At 42.8% G+C, this 17,273-nt stretch overlaps 1 protein-coding gene across 1 annotated transcript; it reads right to left on the reverse strand.

Moving 5' to 3' along the window:
• Positions 1-4,476: 4,476 nt before the first annotated feature.
• Positions 4,477-6,262, reverse strand: LOC115390034 (early growth response protein 4-like). Its single transcript, XM_030093691.1, has 2 exons — positions 6,074-6,262; positions 4,477-5,816 (listed from the first exon to the last, which is right to left on the reverse strand). The coding sequence occupies exons 1-2, from the start codon at positions 6,228-6,230 to the stop codon at positions 4,477-4,479; spliced, it is 1,497 nt and encodes a 498-aa protein (XP_029949551.1). The 5' UTR covers positions 6,231-6,262.
• Between the last annotated feature and the right edge of the window lie 11,011 nt (positions 6,263-17,273).

Below are 17,273 nucleotides of genomic sequence, written 5' to 3' on the forward strand. Positions count from 1 at the left end.
TACATGCAGTGGAATGATTATTTCCATTGACGGTTCAGATCCTGGAGGAGGCCACGGGAGATACACAGCTGCGCTATTGTGCTGCGGTTGTATTATAGCTGTATTAAGGTCTCAAACCTGTAATGTTCCAAGGGCAGCTGTAAATTTCCCAGAGTAATTGAATTGCTATGAAGTCATTCATCTAGGGTATGTCTCACTGCTTTCCATTCACTTCAGGTGCAGCATATACTTTACCTTTGACAGAAATATGTTGTGCACAGGATAAATGTGGCACTCTGGACTCCTTGACCCCCTGAGTTGACTAGTAATTTATAAAGTAGCAAACAAAAAGTTATTATTTTCTTTTTCTAAATCTCGTGCTTTGCCTGATCGGTAACGCAATTGGAGAATTTGGGAGCCGAAGAAAAGGAAAGAATTAGGCACTTTAAAATGTTTGCATAACGAGCGCCTTCTCGCTGCAATGGTTCTCTTCTTTTTAATCACCTGCACTCTCCAGACCACCTACACCCTTCTTCATGATCAGATACAGGACCGACGGGCTGATGTATGATCCGAGGAATTAATCTGCTAAGCCTGATTGCCATTACCGCCATGCGATTATGCACCTTGATTACCGAGCCCACCCCAAGGACCATGACGTGCCCTGTTGCACATTTTAAAGGTGCGCATAAAATTATGTGGTGATTACCCCACAATGGATCAATCCACCAGCGAATGAGACTGTGTGGCCATATAGACCGTCTCAAGTAGGACTGTGATTATTAATAGGTACTTCAGGTGACCTGATACCCGAAGCTTGAACCACTAAAACTGCCTCCGATCCTTCGTATACACAAATAAATTCATTTTCATACATTCTGAAAGTCATTATTGGATTATTGTTATCGAGGTAGAATTGTTTGGAGTTCAAGCATGGATAAAAGGGACGCTGGGCCCTTCAGGGACATCTAGAGCCGCTCTTGTTCCCCTCTTATGCCAGACTTCAGACATTTAATGGCGGCATAATTGTGGATGGGCATCACACTTGGGATAACAGTATACTTTAGTCATTAGCTTATATCATATAGAGGCATTTGAGATTAGTATTTTAACTGTCTATGATGCAAAACAGAATATAAAATGAACAATATTTGAAGTTTTGTCTGCCAATCAGAAGAAAGAGTGCACTCGAGTGTACAACTAATGAAAATGTAAGTACACATCATTCTGAAGTGACACTTATCCTCAGAATTTGGACCTTACTAATCCCTCGCTGTCATTTTAAAGACTTTTTATTTAATCCTGAGCCAAAGTGCTCATTTGGTACAGCAGATAAATAGTCCCATTGACTTATCCAGAAGCAATCCAACATCAAGCGGTTAATTGGATGAGACAATAAAAGAGTGAAATCACATCTGTTTGAGGTTTTTTTATCTGGTTACATGTGAAATAAATTAGTCACTCAGACTTCAATGCCCCCGTCGTTTTCCGCCCATATCCAGTGCAACAGTTCTAATGTTAACATGTTTGCATTAGCAATGCACGGACAAGGATTTAATGGGATTGATGTGCTACCTTTCACAGTGGTTCACCTTCTTAGAAAGCATGGTTCTCAGTGGTGGTCGTGTGCCCTCACTGCACAATTACTTAATGGCTCCAGCAATTATGCATGTCTGCTAGAGTAAAAAAAAAAAAAAAAAAACATAAATGTCAGTGAGTGGAAAAGAACGGATGTCTTTTGTCTGTATTACAGCAATAGTTAAGAAGATTTAGGACATGGTGAACACATTCAATAAAGACAACACTGCTAAAGCTGTACTCACATGCTGCAGATATATCAAGGGCCATTTACAGTATGCAAATGTGAATTTGAGCTTACAAATGCACAATTGCAAAAATTCTATCACTGGCCAGAGTTCAATAACTCTCCAGTCTTCAAGTGTCTAGATAATGGTCACTGTGACTGCACAGCACAGCAATTCAAAGCCTCGACTATCCATCACTGGACAATGTTTGCCACTAAAACAACACGGATAAGGGAGTGCGTGTTGATGTTGGTTGGGCTCTGTGCTATTGTTAGTGACGATGAGTGATAGACAGGAGAGGATGGGTACATACTATTCACAGTGCTCCATGTGGCAGCTTGCATTTTCACACTGGTACAGTATGTTTGTCAGCTACAGACAACGCAGGCACTTACGCACTGCCGTGGGCAAGCAAACTAGCGTTCTGCCAGCCGACTGCGTCACGGACACATGCATGTCCTACGTACCACCAAGGAGTCCCTCTTATATATGCCTGCATTGCTTACATTTATGAATTCTGAAATCTTGCATCCTTGAAAGATGCAAAGAGTGCAAGTCATCTCACACAGATCTGGCACATTTACAATTCGCGCTAAAATGTATGCATCATATCTGCTTATTGAAGACATCCTCTAAACATTTTTGCAGTTTAAAAAATGTTTGCATGATCATATAAAGGAGAATGGCTTCCACCACTATTTTTTCTTTGTTCTCTGTATTCCCCCCGAGGCACAGAGATCACTAATAACATTTACAAGAGTGAACAGGCAGTTTTGACAACAGGAGATTTCAAGTTGGTCTTTCAGTGAAAAAAAAAAAAATCTATAATAGACTATGATCATGTTCAACAATTAGGTGAAAAAGTGGATGACTAAATGAACAAAGGAATAAATGAACTGATGTTTCAGATTATTACACTAACATGGCAAAGAAATGTTCTGAGTAACAAGATTACAAGACCCTAACAGTGTCTATCCCCACGTTTACAAGGTGAGTTGATTCAAAATACAGTATTTCCTTTTTCTTGCCTTGTGAGTCACACAACACACTCATGATGCTTAATGTGTCAACCGGGTTGGAGTCCCACAGGTGGTTTATTATTATTTTTTTTAAAGAATTATTCCTTTTATTGCAAAAAAAAAATGTGTTCTGAACTCTGACTCAGGTTGGGCAACGTGAGAAGTGGAAACAGTCATTTTGATCATGGCAAACCACACACAAGAAACCTGCTGCTTTCAGAAAATGTTTATTTTGTTCATAAACTTTTCATAAAAATAACAACATCAATATTAATTTAAAGTATTGTAGAAACTGTGTATATACAAAATCTTTACTTGAACAGTTAATATAACTTAAGGCGAGTTAAAATACTTTTTTGCAGAACCCTGTTGGTGACAGTTTCACCAAACTCTCAACATTTTTTCCTTTTTTTTTTTTTTCCTTTTTTTTTTTTTGCTAAAGTGAACATTTCAGCATAAGGTATCTCCAGCAAAAGACACCAGGAAATAAAGTCCTTTCATCACCAAGGTAAAGTCTACAGAAACTCGCAGCAATGTGTGCTACCTGATTACTTAAAAGCAATGTTTCTATGATTTGCTAGTCATTTCTAGCTTGATTAAACATACATCTGTACATACTGAAAAATCCTTTTTGTTGAAAATCCGTACCACAACAAGAGTACATTCCCTTTTGATTGTAGCTCAACAGGTCAATGAAATAACTCTCATCAAACCAATGGTGGGATGAAGTGCCAAAACTGTTTCTGATATCAAACAGTAACATTTAAAATACTGTGTTACTTAAACAATAGCCCTCAAAAACCAAGACATTATTCGTGATTTAGAATACATTTCACCTTAGAAAGGACGCTCAAATATGATAATTGTAAAATATACAGTTGGCTATAAAAATACAAAGAAGTACATTAATACAAATATATTTATTTTTCCATTTATGATATATATTTCACAACTGTAATAATCCAAACAATTTTGAAACACAACACAGAGACCAATGACAAAAACACTGACGGCAAAATAAGAAGATAAACAAACACTAAATCTGATAAAAGATGGACAGCTTCATGGTCAAAGCCATAAATATGTTAGCCTACATTCATGTCAATCGCCTTCACAGTGAAGTGAAGGGGAACCTTGACAGTGGTTGATATTCCGTTTAAAGGAAAAAAAAAAAAAGAAAAAGAAAAAAACACTGACATAAACATGCATTTTAAGAAACATAGTCCAAACCATTGCTCTAAGAATGCTAAAAGCAGAAAATAAGATTCTTAAATGGAAATATTAATAATATGTAAGTGCAATCCATCCATTCCCGGAGACGAATGGAGGTCGGAGCTGTCCAGATGGAGAGGTGCTGAACAGCAGTCATGCAATGCCGAGCAGAGAGAGGTCTGGCTCTACGGAGGGGAACAGCAACAAGTCATCGTTGTTCTGTTCACTGACTTTTACAACTTATGCATCTTTGCATAAAGTCAGCAGCATCAGCAGCAGCGGGCAGTAAGGCCGAAGCAGTCCTCCTCTCTCGGCTCTGCGCCTCAAAAGCTCGAATAGTCGCAAAGCCTCTCTTCCTTCAGGCATCGGCTTGCCAGTCTAACCAACTCTGGCGTCAGGTGGCTCATCTTCCAAGACGGAAAGATCCTGCTATTCTAAGTGAGGGGCGCGCGGCCTGGTCTTCAGATCCCCTCGGGAAGAGTGAACGGCCACGCGCCGGTGGTCACCTGTGGCTTTATTTCCATTTTCTCCTTCTGTTTCAGATGTACGCGTCCGTGCCGTTTCCGCTCGTCGCTGCGGGCGAACCGCTTGCCGCACACGTCGCACGAGAACGGCTTCTCGCCGGTGTGAGTCCTGGTGTGGGTGGTCAGGTGGTCGCTACGGCTGAAGCTGCGCAAGCAGATGCGGCACTGGAACGGTTTGTGGCCCGTGTGGATGCGGATGTGCCGGTTGAGCTCGTCCGAGCGCGAGAAGCGCCGGTCGCAGCTCTCCATGGGGCAGGTGAAGGGCTTCTCCTTGGCCGGGCCGTGGGAAGCCGCGCCGCTCTTCCTCGCCCTCGGGGCCTTCGTCGCACGAGGAGTGTAACTTTGGGCGAAAGAATCTGGCAGCAGCGAGGAGTAGAGGATGGAGTCTATGGTGCTCGGTAGAGCCGTGGTCGTGTATAGGGAATCACACTGGTTCGATGGCTGGGGGGGCTCCGGGAAGGGCTTCAGGGTGGAGGACAGGCCCATCGGCGGCGGTGGCGGGAGGTAATTATTATAGGACAGCGGACTGGAGTAGCTCTGAGAACAGGTGTCAGAGAAACACGGTTCCTGCTTGATGCCCCCCTCCACCTTAAACTCCATCTCCGGGTTGGGGGGGCAGATCGGGGGGAACGTGTCTAAAAGTTCTTTTACATCCATTTGCTGGTCGGGGGGGAAATCACTGGACATCGGGAAAGTCTCGGTCTGGAAGCTCGTCTCCAAACAGTCAGATTTATTAAATGTTCCCCACTCGTAGCAGCTGCTCTCGAACTCGTTTTTCACCACGACGGGGAAAGAAGCAGCTTCTGACTTTGGTTCGGTTTTCTTCTGGCTGGCCGCGCGGGTCGAGCCGAAGCTGAGCTGGTTGCTGGACGGGTCTGCGGGCTGGCTCCCGGCCTGGTCGTCGGAAAACCTCGGGCAGGTCTGATCCGGGGAGTACACCGGGGGGGTCGGTCCGGAGCAGGTGTAGGACTGCCTCTTGACGCCCGGGTCTCCAAAATTGCCATTGCTGCTGTCCAGGGGCGCGGGCGACGGGTAAGTTCCCCGGCTGTTGCCGCTCTGTTGCACTTCTGAAAGTGGCAGCGTGGATATGCCCACGATCTCGGTGATCATGTTGAGGAGTGTTTCGGTGCTGCACGGCGCTCCCTGAGATGCCTCAACATAGAAACTGCCGGAGTAGGCGAGCGAAGAGGGGGTGTAGGTGTCTTTCGGGCACTCACAGGGGTTAAAAGCAAATTCCGAGTTGGAAGCTTCGGTTTTGAGGGTTGCTGGGGTTCCTTCTGTTGGATTAAAACGAGAGAAAACTTTGTAATCGCGGGTGTTTTATATCCGAGAGATAATCAATGATGAAAAGCCTGCGTTACATAAACATTTGCGCGTATTTTGGCACAGGAATGCCTCGGTAGCGACCGCTGATTTTCTTGGCTGTGCTGAAAGTGCTAGATCTTTCATGTCATATACTTATTTTCATTTTCTACCCCCCTCCCCGAAAGATCATGCATGCAGATTTACCGACTGTGCAAACATGCGAACTCACCGTGGCCAAACTGGGCAGGTACCCCCCGCTCTGCATCGACGTACACCTCCTGGTTATCCTTCCGTGCCGTGTTTTCCATCCCCATGGAAGAACTGTTACAATTCTCAAATTGAGGGTAAAAAGAATCTTTCGCATTCAAATCCATATTGTTCAACATAATGATGCACTTAGAAGTCCGTCTCTCCCAGGGAAAAAGGTAAAAGGGAAAGTAAATTATGCAAATAACTGTTTACTTTCAGCCCCCCTATGTTGGTTTTCAACAAATGATCCAAAGAGGTCTGTGTCAAAAGGAAGTAAAAAGCAATTAAAGATATTCCTTTTCGTCTCTGCTCCTCGGTAGGTATTTGCTTGCTGTGGATTTCACATCAGCGACTTCCCTTCTCGCTCCTTTTATACACTTTGGCAGCTCCCTCGGCCCTCCTCCCCATTCATCAGCTCCAGTGAGAGGATTCCCCGCTGCGTGTAAACTTCATGCCCATATATGGACAGAGGATGTGACGGAGTCCCCACCCCCTGAAGTCCCCCCTCCCTCCTCCCTCCCTCCGCCGGACTGTGGAGATGGAGTCTGACGTTGCAACAAGTGGCAGGCAGGGCTATAGGTGGGAATGGAGAGATTTATTTGAATATTAACGACCTGTCAGTTTAATTGGGGGGAAAAAAACACACACACACAGGGGAAGCGAGCCTGAAAGCACGAGGTCGTTACTCTTGACAGCAGAATCATCTCCAGCAGACAACAGTGTGAATAGGGAAAATACAACAAATGTTAAGGCAAAAGGGAGACATAATACAACTAATATGGTACCCTGTGGCAGATGTGTCTGATCCTGTCCTCATGTTTTAAATCTCTTTTTGCTCTAAAACACCTGTTGCACTGTGGAGCTCCACATGAACCTCAGTGTTTATATAATGTTTTTCTTTGGGTATGCCAAAGCAGAGAGACACCTAAACAGCACGCTGGGCCTCATGTGTAATCTCACACAACTCAAACATAGTCAATCGAAGACTTTCGAACCAATTTGGATGTAAGCTTTACAGGAAAAGACTTTGCGGAGGTCGATAGATTTTGCAGAGAAACTCAAGGTAAAAAGCTTAAATGACTTTCCACGAAAGAGTATTTGAAGAGAGAGGAAAATGGCATCAAATATGTGAGCAGACATGAGGCACAGACTCGGAAAGTGCTGATTAAAGTACAAGAACAGTATTGTCTGTGTCCTTTAAGACTCGAGGTCGAGGCTCGTGTTTTGGCAGGTATTCGCTGTGATGACCACGCCGCTGACAATGTTGACAATAAGTTGTACACGTGGCACATGGGAAATGCACAAAAACAGAAGGCTACACACAAAAGAGTGACTCAGTCACACGTGTTCATCTCCGGTCCTCGAGGGTTTTTTTTTTTTTTTTTTTAAATAATGAAGACACCAACATGAAGACACCAGCATTAGATTTAGATGTGCTGGGGGGGAACAACTAAAACCAGCCAGAAACACACTTGGATCTGTCGAAACATCTTGTAAATACGACCAGAAAGTATTTTATTCTAAAGAGAAGCACGGGGCCACAGTCTGCAGCCCAGTTGAGCTAATTCCTCCCCTGACATTTCCTTTTCTCTGCGCCGGGGCTGCATGGCCTGGATGTTTTCAGCCGCACTGAACTCCTCATCCGAGCCGTCTGCGGCTCAGATTTCACTTTAGCAGATTTCACTTCCTCTCGAGCCGCCGCCGAAAATTGTGGTCGCGCACACGATCAGGGCGAGTGACTGCAGAGCCCGGTCTGAGCGCACCCTTGGCCTTTAAAAGCATTGAAGGGAGTCGATAACACCCCTGAGGTGTTCAGTGGTTGAACCCAACTGTTCACATGACATTTCAACCCCCAAAGCGTTTTTTTCTTTTTTTTTTTTTTTTTCTGTTTCGCATCTGTTGCCGGGTGCACTCCGTGGTCACACTTCCTATTACAAAAAGTCGATACTCTTTCAGAGGACGTGGCGGTCTGCAGCAGACCTCTGGCTCTGTCTGGAGGTTCAGGACCGTGGATAGCGACGGTGGAGCATTCAGCCGTGTAATCACACATGAACCCGCAGCACACCGGACCCTTTGCTTTCCCGCTGCACAGCAGGTGGTTTCTGTGGAGGGCATTCTTTTACATGAAATCAGCCCAATCACACCGCAGAAGGCTCTGCGAAAATGTACAGTCGCAGCCAACAAGGAGCACCGGTTTCCCTATGGGAAAAGTGGTCAAAACAATAACCCATCCTGATGAAATAGTAAAATGTTATTTACTCTTCCTTATTTGATGCTTTTACTTCAAATTATCTAATCAAACTTTCACTTTTTACTCACTAAATATCCCAAATCACATGATGGCATAATGTAATAATAATAACAATAACAAAGTAATACAAACTGGCCTTTACTATCTGGACTATTCTGTTTGTCATTAGCAAAGTGCAAATTTCTCAACAGTGTTATATATGCTTGCTATTGTGTCACATTAAGATTAGTATGATTGTTTTGCTCATAGTGTTACTGTTTACTTTTGAAATAGCATTAGAGAGTGGTGGGATATATTGAAAAGAAGGCAATACCTTACTTATTTCTCTTAATACTTGGGAGTTATTTCCTTCCTCCAAGGTTTAATGACCACACTGTTACAGCATTATATTTGAGATGCATTTTTCTTATCATTGAAGTAGACCAGTGGGTCTGCAACTCACTTTATTAAAAAACCATTTGATGTAAACAGTGTATTAAGTTGGTCTACATAACACTTCTTTTTTTTTTTTAAAGAAAATTCTTTCTTTGTCTTCACTGGATTTCCAATTAAGACACCCCAGTAAGTAATGCTTTATATTACGGGCTTAAAACTGCCTTGAAATGTAAAATATGTATTTCAAAACATGAATAATTGCAATTAACTATGGAAAATATGTGACTACTCGTGATTCTAAAAAAAGAATCTTTCGACAGCCCTGTGAACAACACATCTGACATTGAAAATGACACCAATGTACAAAAATATTATTTATTTTGAGTTTTATAACCAATGACAGATTTCATTTCAACAAAGGGAAAGAGCCAAGGTTACGATTGTGTACTATCACTGGTATCATTGAAGTTTTTGCTTGGATTTCACACACTGTTCAAACCTTTATGATCACACAAACTAGTAAAAAGCTACACTTTCATTTTCAGAGCTCAAAAGAACAAATGAGTGAGTCGTCAGTTCCACTGTAAAACTGGTTGAACGGTCTGTATTTCATGATGTTTGATGGATTCTATGACATTTGTATAAAACCAAAGTAAAGTTGTTTGAGAAAGGCAAAGTTTCAATTTGTTTATATGCAACAAAATGTGATCCATAAGGAAAACAACAGCCTTCAGACATGAAGACGGTTCAATCATGCTTTTTGGCTGCGTTGGTGCCTCTGGTACTGGAGGCATTGAACAAACCAAAGAATGAAAACTTGAAGACTGCCAAGGCGTTTTAGGTAGAAATGTATTCACCGATGTCAGAAAACCACGCTTGAGGCGAAGATCTTTGTTCTTTCAGCAACACACTGACCCAAAGTACACGTCCCGCAACACAAACGAACGGATGATAAGAAACCGGCCAACAAGTCCAAACCTCAATCCAGCTGAAAACGCCCGAGGAAAGCCGATATCTGCCAGAGACAAGTCCTGAAAACCTAAAACAGGATGAAAGCATCACAGAGAACGGTGTCAGATAGGGTGACCAGACAGGTGTGGAAAAACCTTGAGAAGGATTCAGGAGATGTTTAAAGGCAGGAGTTGGTGCTTTAAAACCTGAAACCCAATGTCTGTCATTGGTGACAATTATCTTGTCTTCAATGAGATTAAAGCTTACCTTAAAAAGTCTGGCTTTATAAAAATGTTGCATTCTCTATGAAGAGATTTTCGATTATGTACTTGTACTTGAAGATAAGTGGTGTCAGTCATCAAATCTGTATTTACTTCATTCAGTGGTTAATATCAAATATTGTGTTCCTCAAATAAAACTCTGTTCTGAATATATCAAGTATTAGAATACAATAATGTTAAAATTGTTCTCTAATTTAGGTACAATTTCAGTTTACTAGTGCAAATATATCTAGGACACATTTAATATTAATTAACAATTCTTATAGAAAGTATTCAAGAGTCCATGCAAACCACCATATCAGCGTTTTCAGTGTGAATATCCTGAACCACTTGGAACCACTGGGAAGACTACAGACTTGAAAGCTGTCCAGAAATAGGGTCTAGTTTCCTCCAGCAGACCGAGGAACCTGCTGGCTGATAATATTCTGAAGGCTTTAGCTTTTGCGTGTTCCTGAGAGGAAGTGTGTCTGCCTGCACTCGGCTTCACTGTATCGTTTTGGAAAAACCAGACACTGGAGAGGGGGTCTGCAGTCCTCCGTGGTAATTTGGGGGATCTCAAGGGGAAAAAATAGTTTGGTTACCCAGTCCAGAAGACACTCATAGCGCCTCCCCCTCCTCTCACAACGAACAGCCCGACACTAACGAACAAGTTGATCAGAAGGACAAATTGTGGCAGTGAACGGCGCTCAAGCAACAGGGATGATTGCAGCCTTGAGGAGGATGTTAAGCTGAGTCCACACAATAACTGAGGGGAGCTTCATGAGCAGTGAAGTGAGTCTGGAGCCGGAGCGTCAAGAGCCAGCATGCACAGATGTGACCAGGAAAAACATTTTCGGTGTCAAATTTCTGCCTGAAATAGTCGATATCAGACGAGTCTTCGTTGAGCTGACAGAGGGAGAACAGGATTACTGCTCAAGATTTTATTTCAGGTTAAAGGAAGTATATTTACTTGAATGAAAATCAAGGTGCAGAATTCTGGATGAGGAATAAGAGGAGCATAATTCCAAACTGCTTTCAGTCATTCATCATGTTATCTGCTGAGGTTGGTTAAGCGGTTCGTGTTCTTCTCTGTCAGCTGCAAAGCTTTTAAGAAAACTCTCCAGAGCTGTTTCACTGACCACGGTATTATTGAGCTTGATTGGATGACCAGTTCTCCTGACCCGCCATCTGTGGGCTATTGTCATGGGAAAAAATGAACGACGCCACAAAACAGACAAGACGAAGGCCATTACAACTCAGCAGTGTCAAAGATTGACCACGTCTCCATCTCCAGGCATTAATGCTGTCATTCGCGAAGGAAGCCAAACCAAGAGATAAGCAAAGACATAAATATATTATCATAACTTCAATTCAGAGAAATTTGGGAGGATTTGGGTTTGTTTTTCATGAAACGTAAAGAAATCATCAAAATTAATCATTCATATTGAAACCTATAAGTATATTAAACCACTAATTACATCAGTTTTCCTATTAAAATCATATATATTCCAAAGGAACAGATAGAATATAGAAATTCACCTGTAGCTTTACTTTTTGAGACTGGATTTTGTTTGATCTGAGAAACATAATTCACTTCTCTCCCTCTCTCTCCCTTAACAGCCATGAGAGCACATGGCTGCACACAAGAAAGAATGTGACAAGGTAAGTGAACCAAAACCAGACAGTCACCACTACAGACAACATTTTACCAATAACCACAGGATTTTCTTCTCCATTATTTGAACTGTAATGAAAGGGCTCCTGTGAGCTCAGATCTCAGGCCATTTGAGCAGCATCGGAGTGCGCTTTGTTAGGGCGGAGATTAACTGACGGTAAGAAAGATACTGGGCTATATGGAATAAAAGATACTGTGTCGACTGAAGCACAGATGCAGAAAAAAAAGACTACTAGACATAATAAACAGCCAGCTCATACGAGACTGCTCAAATTTGATGTTATCTCCATCAATACCGACGAGCGAAAAATGTATCAAAGGATCTCTAAGACGCTACCCTGTCATCTTTTTAAGGTACGGCATGATAATAGCGTATAAGCTCTTTCATTGCAGCAGTGACATTCTCCAGAACAAATCGTTTTCACCCCAGCAATGCACTCTAATTCTAGGCCCAGAGATGTTTAGCTTTGAGGAACTGCCTCCAAGTAATCCAGAGACTATTAAAACCAATCTGATCACACAGAGTTCAGATCACGGGATGCTGTTATGATAACTGCAGTGTGGCTAACCTCTCTCCTCCATAAAATGCCACAGCACTGGGACTAAGTAATGGATTTACGTAATGTTAGCACTTACTGACATTATAGCGCCGGGGTAAGTCTATACCTGCAAAAATTAAATGAAAGCCTTTGTTTTATTCCCTCGCATCAGAGCACTGCGAGACGAAGCGCTCCTGTTTCTTAGGGAACGGCGTGGTGGGTTGAGGAAGAGCGCCGAGCAATACAAAGCTGCTTCCATGTTTTAACAAGGTATTGACTTCAAAAGGGGTTCAAAGTGGCTGGCTGCGGAAGAAGATGAAACACTGCCTTAATAAAGAATATCTCGGCACTTCTACTGAATGGACAGTTTCAGTCAGGCATAAGTGGAACATTATTACCACAGTCCAGATCTAAAATAGGCTCAAATCAGGCCCATGCATTCATTTGTCTATCAAACTTTTCAACATGAATATCTGGCACCTCCTTAAATGTGGCACGAGAGTGAGTGTGACACAAAGGGATGCCATTAGCTTTGTATGTTGTTGGGGGTTTTTTTCTAACCCCATAAACATAAAGTACTTGGTCAAAAGACCACAATAATGGTTACATTTGCTGAATAGACTGAAATAATATGTAAACGCCCCAGAGATGTCAGCCTTAGGCCTGTAAAGGAAAAAAATAATGTCACAAGGGGAATTAGTTAAGGAATCACCCAGATCAGTGTGAATCATCCTCAGGGGAGCATGAATTTCTGGATTATGTTTCACAATGATCAAATAGTTGCAGATATATTTCAGTCCAGACTGGAATAATGAACAACCCAAGCTGCCAAATGGCAAAAAAAAAAAAAAAAAAAGAAAAGAAAAAAATAAGAATGTACTAACCAAACTGTCATATCACACCTGCTTCAATGAATGGGTTGCCAAATATTGCTTTCATAGCTTCGCCACAAAGAAAGGTGAATGCTCTTTTTCCCACTGTGTATGTAACCCTGTGGCCACGATATTTTCAGGTTCACTCCTGGATAGGGAGTGGGAGTTTTTCTTGCAGGTGGGTGTCTGGTAAGAGTTGAAGAGGCAGTAAAGAGTGACTGCCCTCTGGGATCTCTGCCTACAAAATGAAAGACTGGGTGGGCACAAATGTTTGTTTTGTGTTTCTCTGTTTTGGACTGCTGATATTCTCTGTCAGTGTTGATTAGATTAACAAAAAGCTTCTATGCAATACCCTCCATAGAACTTGCTTTTTTGTAATATGTTGTGAAAAAAAGAGAATGGTGATAAATTAATCCTGCAATAAAATAAGATATAGATCACAAACTGAAATTCAAAGCTGTTGCAAAACTGACCTGAGTAGTTCAACATGGCTCACAGCGCTCAATCTTCAATATTAGAGTTTTGAAAGCCTCCAAAAATTAGGATTTACATCTCAGCTGGAGACCAAAGATCAACGCAGGCAGAAACCTTGCTGCGACTAATTATTCTTACTGATGTCATTTAATGATTTTTTTTGTTGTGAGAAATAGTTTGCGATTCTGCGCTCAAGCCAAATTAGCTAAGAAGATGGATTTAAGTTGTTATTGGAAATCAGTAGCCAGCTTCTTTTTCATCCATGGATTTGCATTGGAAACGGAAATTCTAAATTTAGCGGAAAGTACAGCTTGACTGTGGTTTGTTGATCTCAGATTTGAACAATTTGAAATCCAGACTAACTTTGAGAGCGCGAGTAGTTACATAGAAGAGTCTCTAGGTGTTTCTGGTGTCACACACACGCTGTGTTTGAAAGAACACAGTAATTTTATCCGCATAGTAGTCGCTTTAAAATGAACGTTATATACGGCAGCTCTTGAAAACCTCAATGCCTTGGCATTCTGTCAAACCAACAATGCAGCCTACACTGTTTGAGAGTAAATAATAGAAGGACCTGATCCATACCAGGAAATCCACTGAGATGCAGAGGCTGTCGCTGCCGTTTAAGAAAGAAAAAAAAACACACACACAAGCATTTCAAACTCAACACGCAGAGATTACTAATAAATACAAGACTCTGGATCTACAAGACAAACATGGAAAAAAAAAACATCCCTGACATCTGACACATAAGGTATGCTACTGCCTGGCCGGTGCTTGTGTATCATACAGTACACACATTTACATTTAGCCTCCAGTGCTGTGTTGTACTTTTGCCTAATGTCTACTTAACTTTGTGGATGCAGAGTGCTTTTTTTTTTTTTTAACAATCCTACGAAAGCCAGGGTTGAAAAGAGCCTGAGAAATCCATCTGCCTCCCCCAAATCACATTCTGACATGTCTCACAGTCAAATCTCCCCCCGAGGCGTTAGATGAGGGAACATCTTCAATCTAAACCTGAGTACAATAGGGCCCGTAAGACACCGCAAAAATGGATTGGGAGTGCTAAAACCACAGAAACCTCTGCCGGAAACACGACTTTCTATAAATACGAGATACTCGCCTCGGCTGCCAAGTTCGTTATTTTCTCTCCCTCTCTCCCTATCTCTCTGTCATGTTGGGCTCTGCATAGTTATATATACTACATCATCTTTCAAACGCTGGGCAATTGAAAGAAAAATAGCACGAATAAGAAAAATAAAAGCGGCGGAAGCGTGGTTCTTCTTTTGAAGGAACATCTCCCTGCTGCTCTTCCTCTGAGAGTGGGAGTGGGTTAGGGAAGCCCGGTACCAGGCCCCGATGCTGCTGCCGCCGCCGCCGCCGCTGCTGCGGCTGCCGCTGTTGGTGTGGCAGGTTTCCCGTGCGATCCAAAAATACTTTCACACTCGCCCACTTTGGTCCCCAGCCGCCTGTACTCTTTGGTTCTACAACAGGGATGGGTGAGAATCGCATTCCGCTCTCCAATCGTGATTGCGGAATGCCCCAGTGTTTCTTTAACCATGCCCCCAGACTCCTCCACACACGCTGCGCTCGCATGGCTCCCACCTTGCCCTCTTCTCTGTAGGATCCATGCACACAGAACTCTGACAGACAAACTCTTGGGCCCGATCCAGCTACTGCACCTGCTGTTACCTAACTGCCTGCATTTTTCTTTTTTCTTTTTTTTAAAGATAAATCCATCAAAAACAACACTAACATGTCACATCTTGCAGTTTTACACACGGCATTTCCACAATTGATTAGAAAGACAGAGGATGGTTATTAGATAACAGCAGATAAAGAGTCAAAATGCAAATATCTTTGTTATTTCTCTTCAACAAATACATCAACAATCCCCTTGGACTGAAGCTCAATAACATCCACTCTACACAAAATCATTATCACACAACATGGGACTAATTGCATGTACTTTTGACCAACAGAAGTTAATAGGTCCACATATTCTAGTCTCTGACTCATCTGCACCCACACTGATTTCTATTTGTTGCTCTTTCTCTTATCCAGTGACTCCACAATGTGTGTGAGGAGATACGAACGCTAATAATTAGAAAGCATTCCTCCCGTCGCCGCTTTATTGATGCACATACAGTGGATCACGGGGACATGCGACGCAAACCGATTCAAACAAATAGCTAACAGCAGACATGTGAGGAAACAGATGAAGAATGTTAAGAGCTTGCAGCTAACAAAAGTAACTATGGAAACGGCCAGCTCTACATTGCACTAGCTTCCACAGCTCTCTCCAGAAATAAAAACTGTTGGGCTAGGAGTGAATCAGGTAAAGACAAAAGATCCCGGGTGAACCTATTTATAGTGGGCCTTACATAACATACATAGACCTATGTTGGCTGAGGCAACTTTAGCACTAAACAGTATGCTTTCTAGGGGGCAAAGGCAGGGGGTGGAGAACTGGAGATGTTGGCTCCTGGAGAGACTTTTATACAAGGATTCTAGATATTAGGCAGCGTTTAGTCCAGTGCGGATGGTGCTGCTCATTGCAGCCGATTTTAATCGACAGAGGGCGGCTTACGCTTTTTCTGTCACAGAGGACAAGCACCTCTATTCCGCCCTGGGGTCAGTGACGCCAGAGCTGGGGAGCCGCAAACATTTGCATGCAGAAAACTGATCAGAATTGACCCATTAAAAGGCGTGTAGCCACCGGGCTCGAGGAATGTGCAGGACTAGAAACAGAAAAGCGCACGTCACGAGAAGCAGAAGTTCACAGCCATCTGGCCCCAGAGCCTCCTGTATTTCTACGAGGGGCAAAAAGTTATGTCAGAGGACAACGCACATCCACACACAAGCCTGCACACTGTTGTGTGTCCTCGGGACAAAACATCAAACATCTGCAGTGAGATAACGTGAACATGCAAGCCCACGTAAGCACACAACCTGCGCACGGACCTGCAGTAAAGCTGTAATGTATGAACGGTGTCAGTGATCATCTGGAAACACAGCCTGTCACCATATCTTAAATCCAAATTGAGCCATTAGCATAATTATCCACTTATGCTGCTTTAATTCTAAGTAGCTCTCCATTGTAAGTAAAATGATAGCTAAGCTGTATTGAAAAAGCCACTTTACCACTCACAAATGCCTTATTAATTAGCTCCCTCTAGCATACGTTCTCAGCAATTACATTCAATACAGCAGTCAGTGCTGTAGAGTGGGGAGGGGGGTACTGGGGGGTGGGGGGGAACTATTAGACAAGTTGATAATTACTCTGCACATGTATAATGATTCAAATCATTTAAAATATATTTCCACAACGTGCAGCAGCATTTGGGCCCCTGCACATACCAGTCGATTCACTGGCGGCTGGAAATCACACAAAAACGATATAGAAGCTGTGATAAGGTTGGCATGATATGCAAATGAACAGTCCCTGAGTCATCTGTTTATTATGCAGTCACATTAGTTAGCTCTGATGCTGTTTGGCTATTATCCCATCTCACTGTGAAAAAGGGTCTTGGGTGAGGGGGATGGATTGCGCAGTGAGTGCTTTAGTCACACAGATTGTCCGCACTCTTCAAAGAAATAAATGCATTTTCGACTGTCGTTGCATTGAGCGGACGGAGAATCCATTTCCTCTGACAATAACGGCAAAAGGCAGAGGATACGGCTCATCCGTCTCCCCAAATCCGACGTTCTGCGCCAACGGGTCAAAGGGTCAAACTCTTGAGCTTGTGTTTCTCATGACTGAGATGAAGGGGATCGTTACAC

The sequence above is a fragment of the Salarias fasciatus genome, chromosome 6, assembly GCF_902148845.1.
Source record: "Salarias fasciatus chromosome 6, fSalaFa1.1, whole genome shotgun sequence".
Taxonomy (NCBI): Eukaryota; Metazoa; Chordata; class Actinopteri; order Blenniiformes; family Blenniidae; genus Salarias; species Salarias fasciatus.

What these genes read in the sequence shown, in the direction of transcription:
- LOC115390034 (XM_030093691.1), bottom strand. Translation starts at nt 6,230, where the DNA reads ATGTTGAACAATATGGATTTGAATGCGAAAGATTCTTTTTACCCTCAA. An exon ending in ACCTGCCCAGTTTGGCCACG is followed by an intron (nt 5,817 to 6,073) that starts GTGAGTTCGCAT and finishes TTAATCCAACAG; the next exon opens with AAGGAACCCCAGCAACCCTC.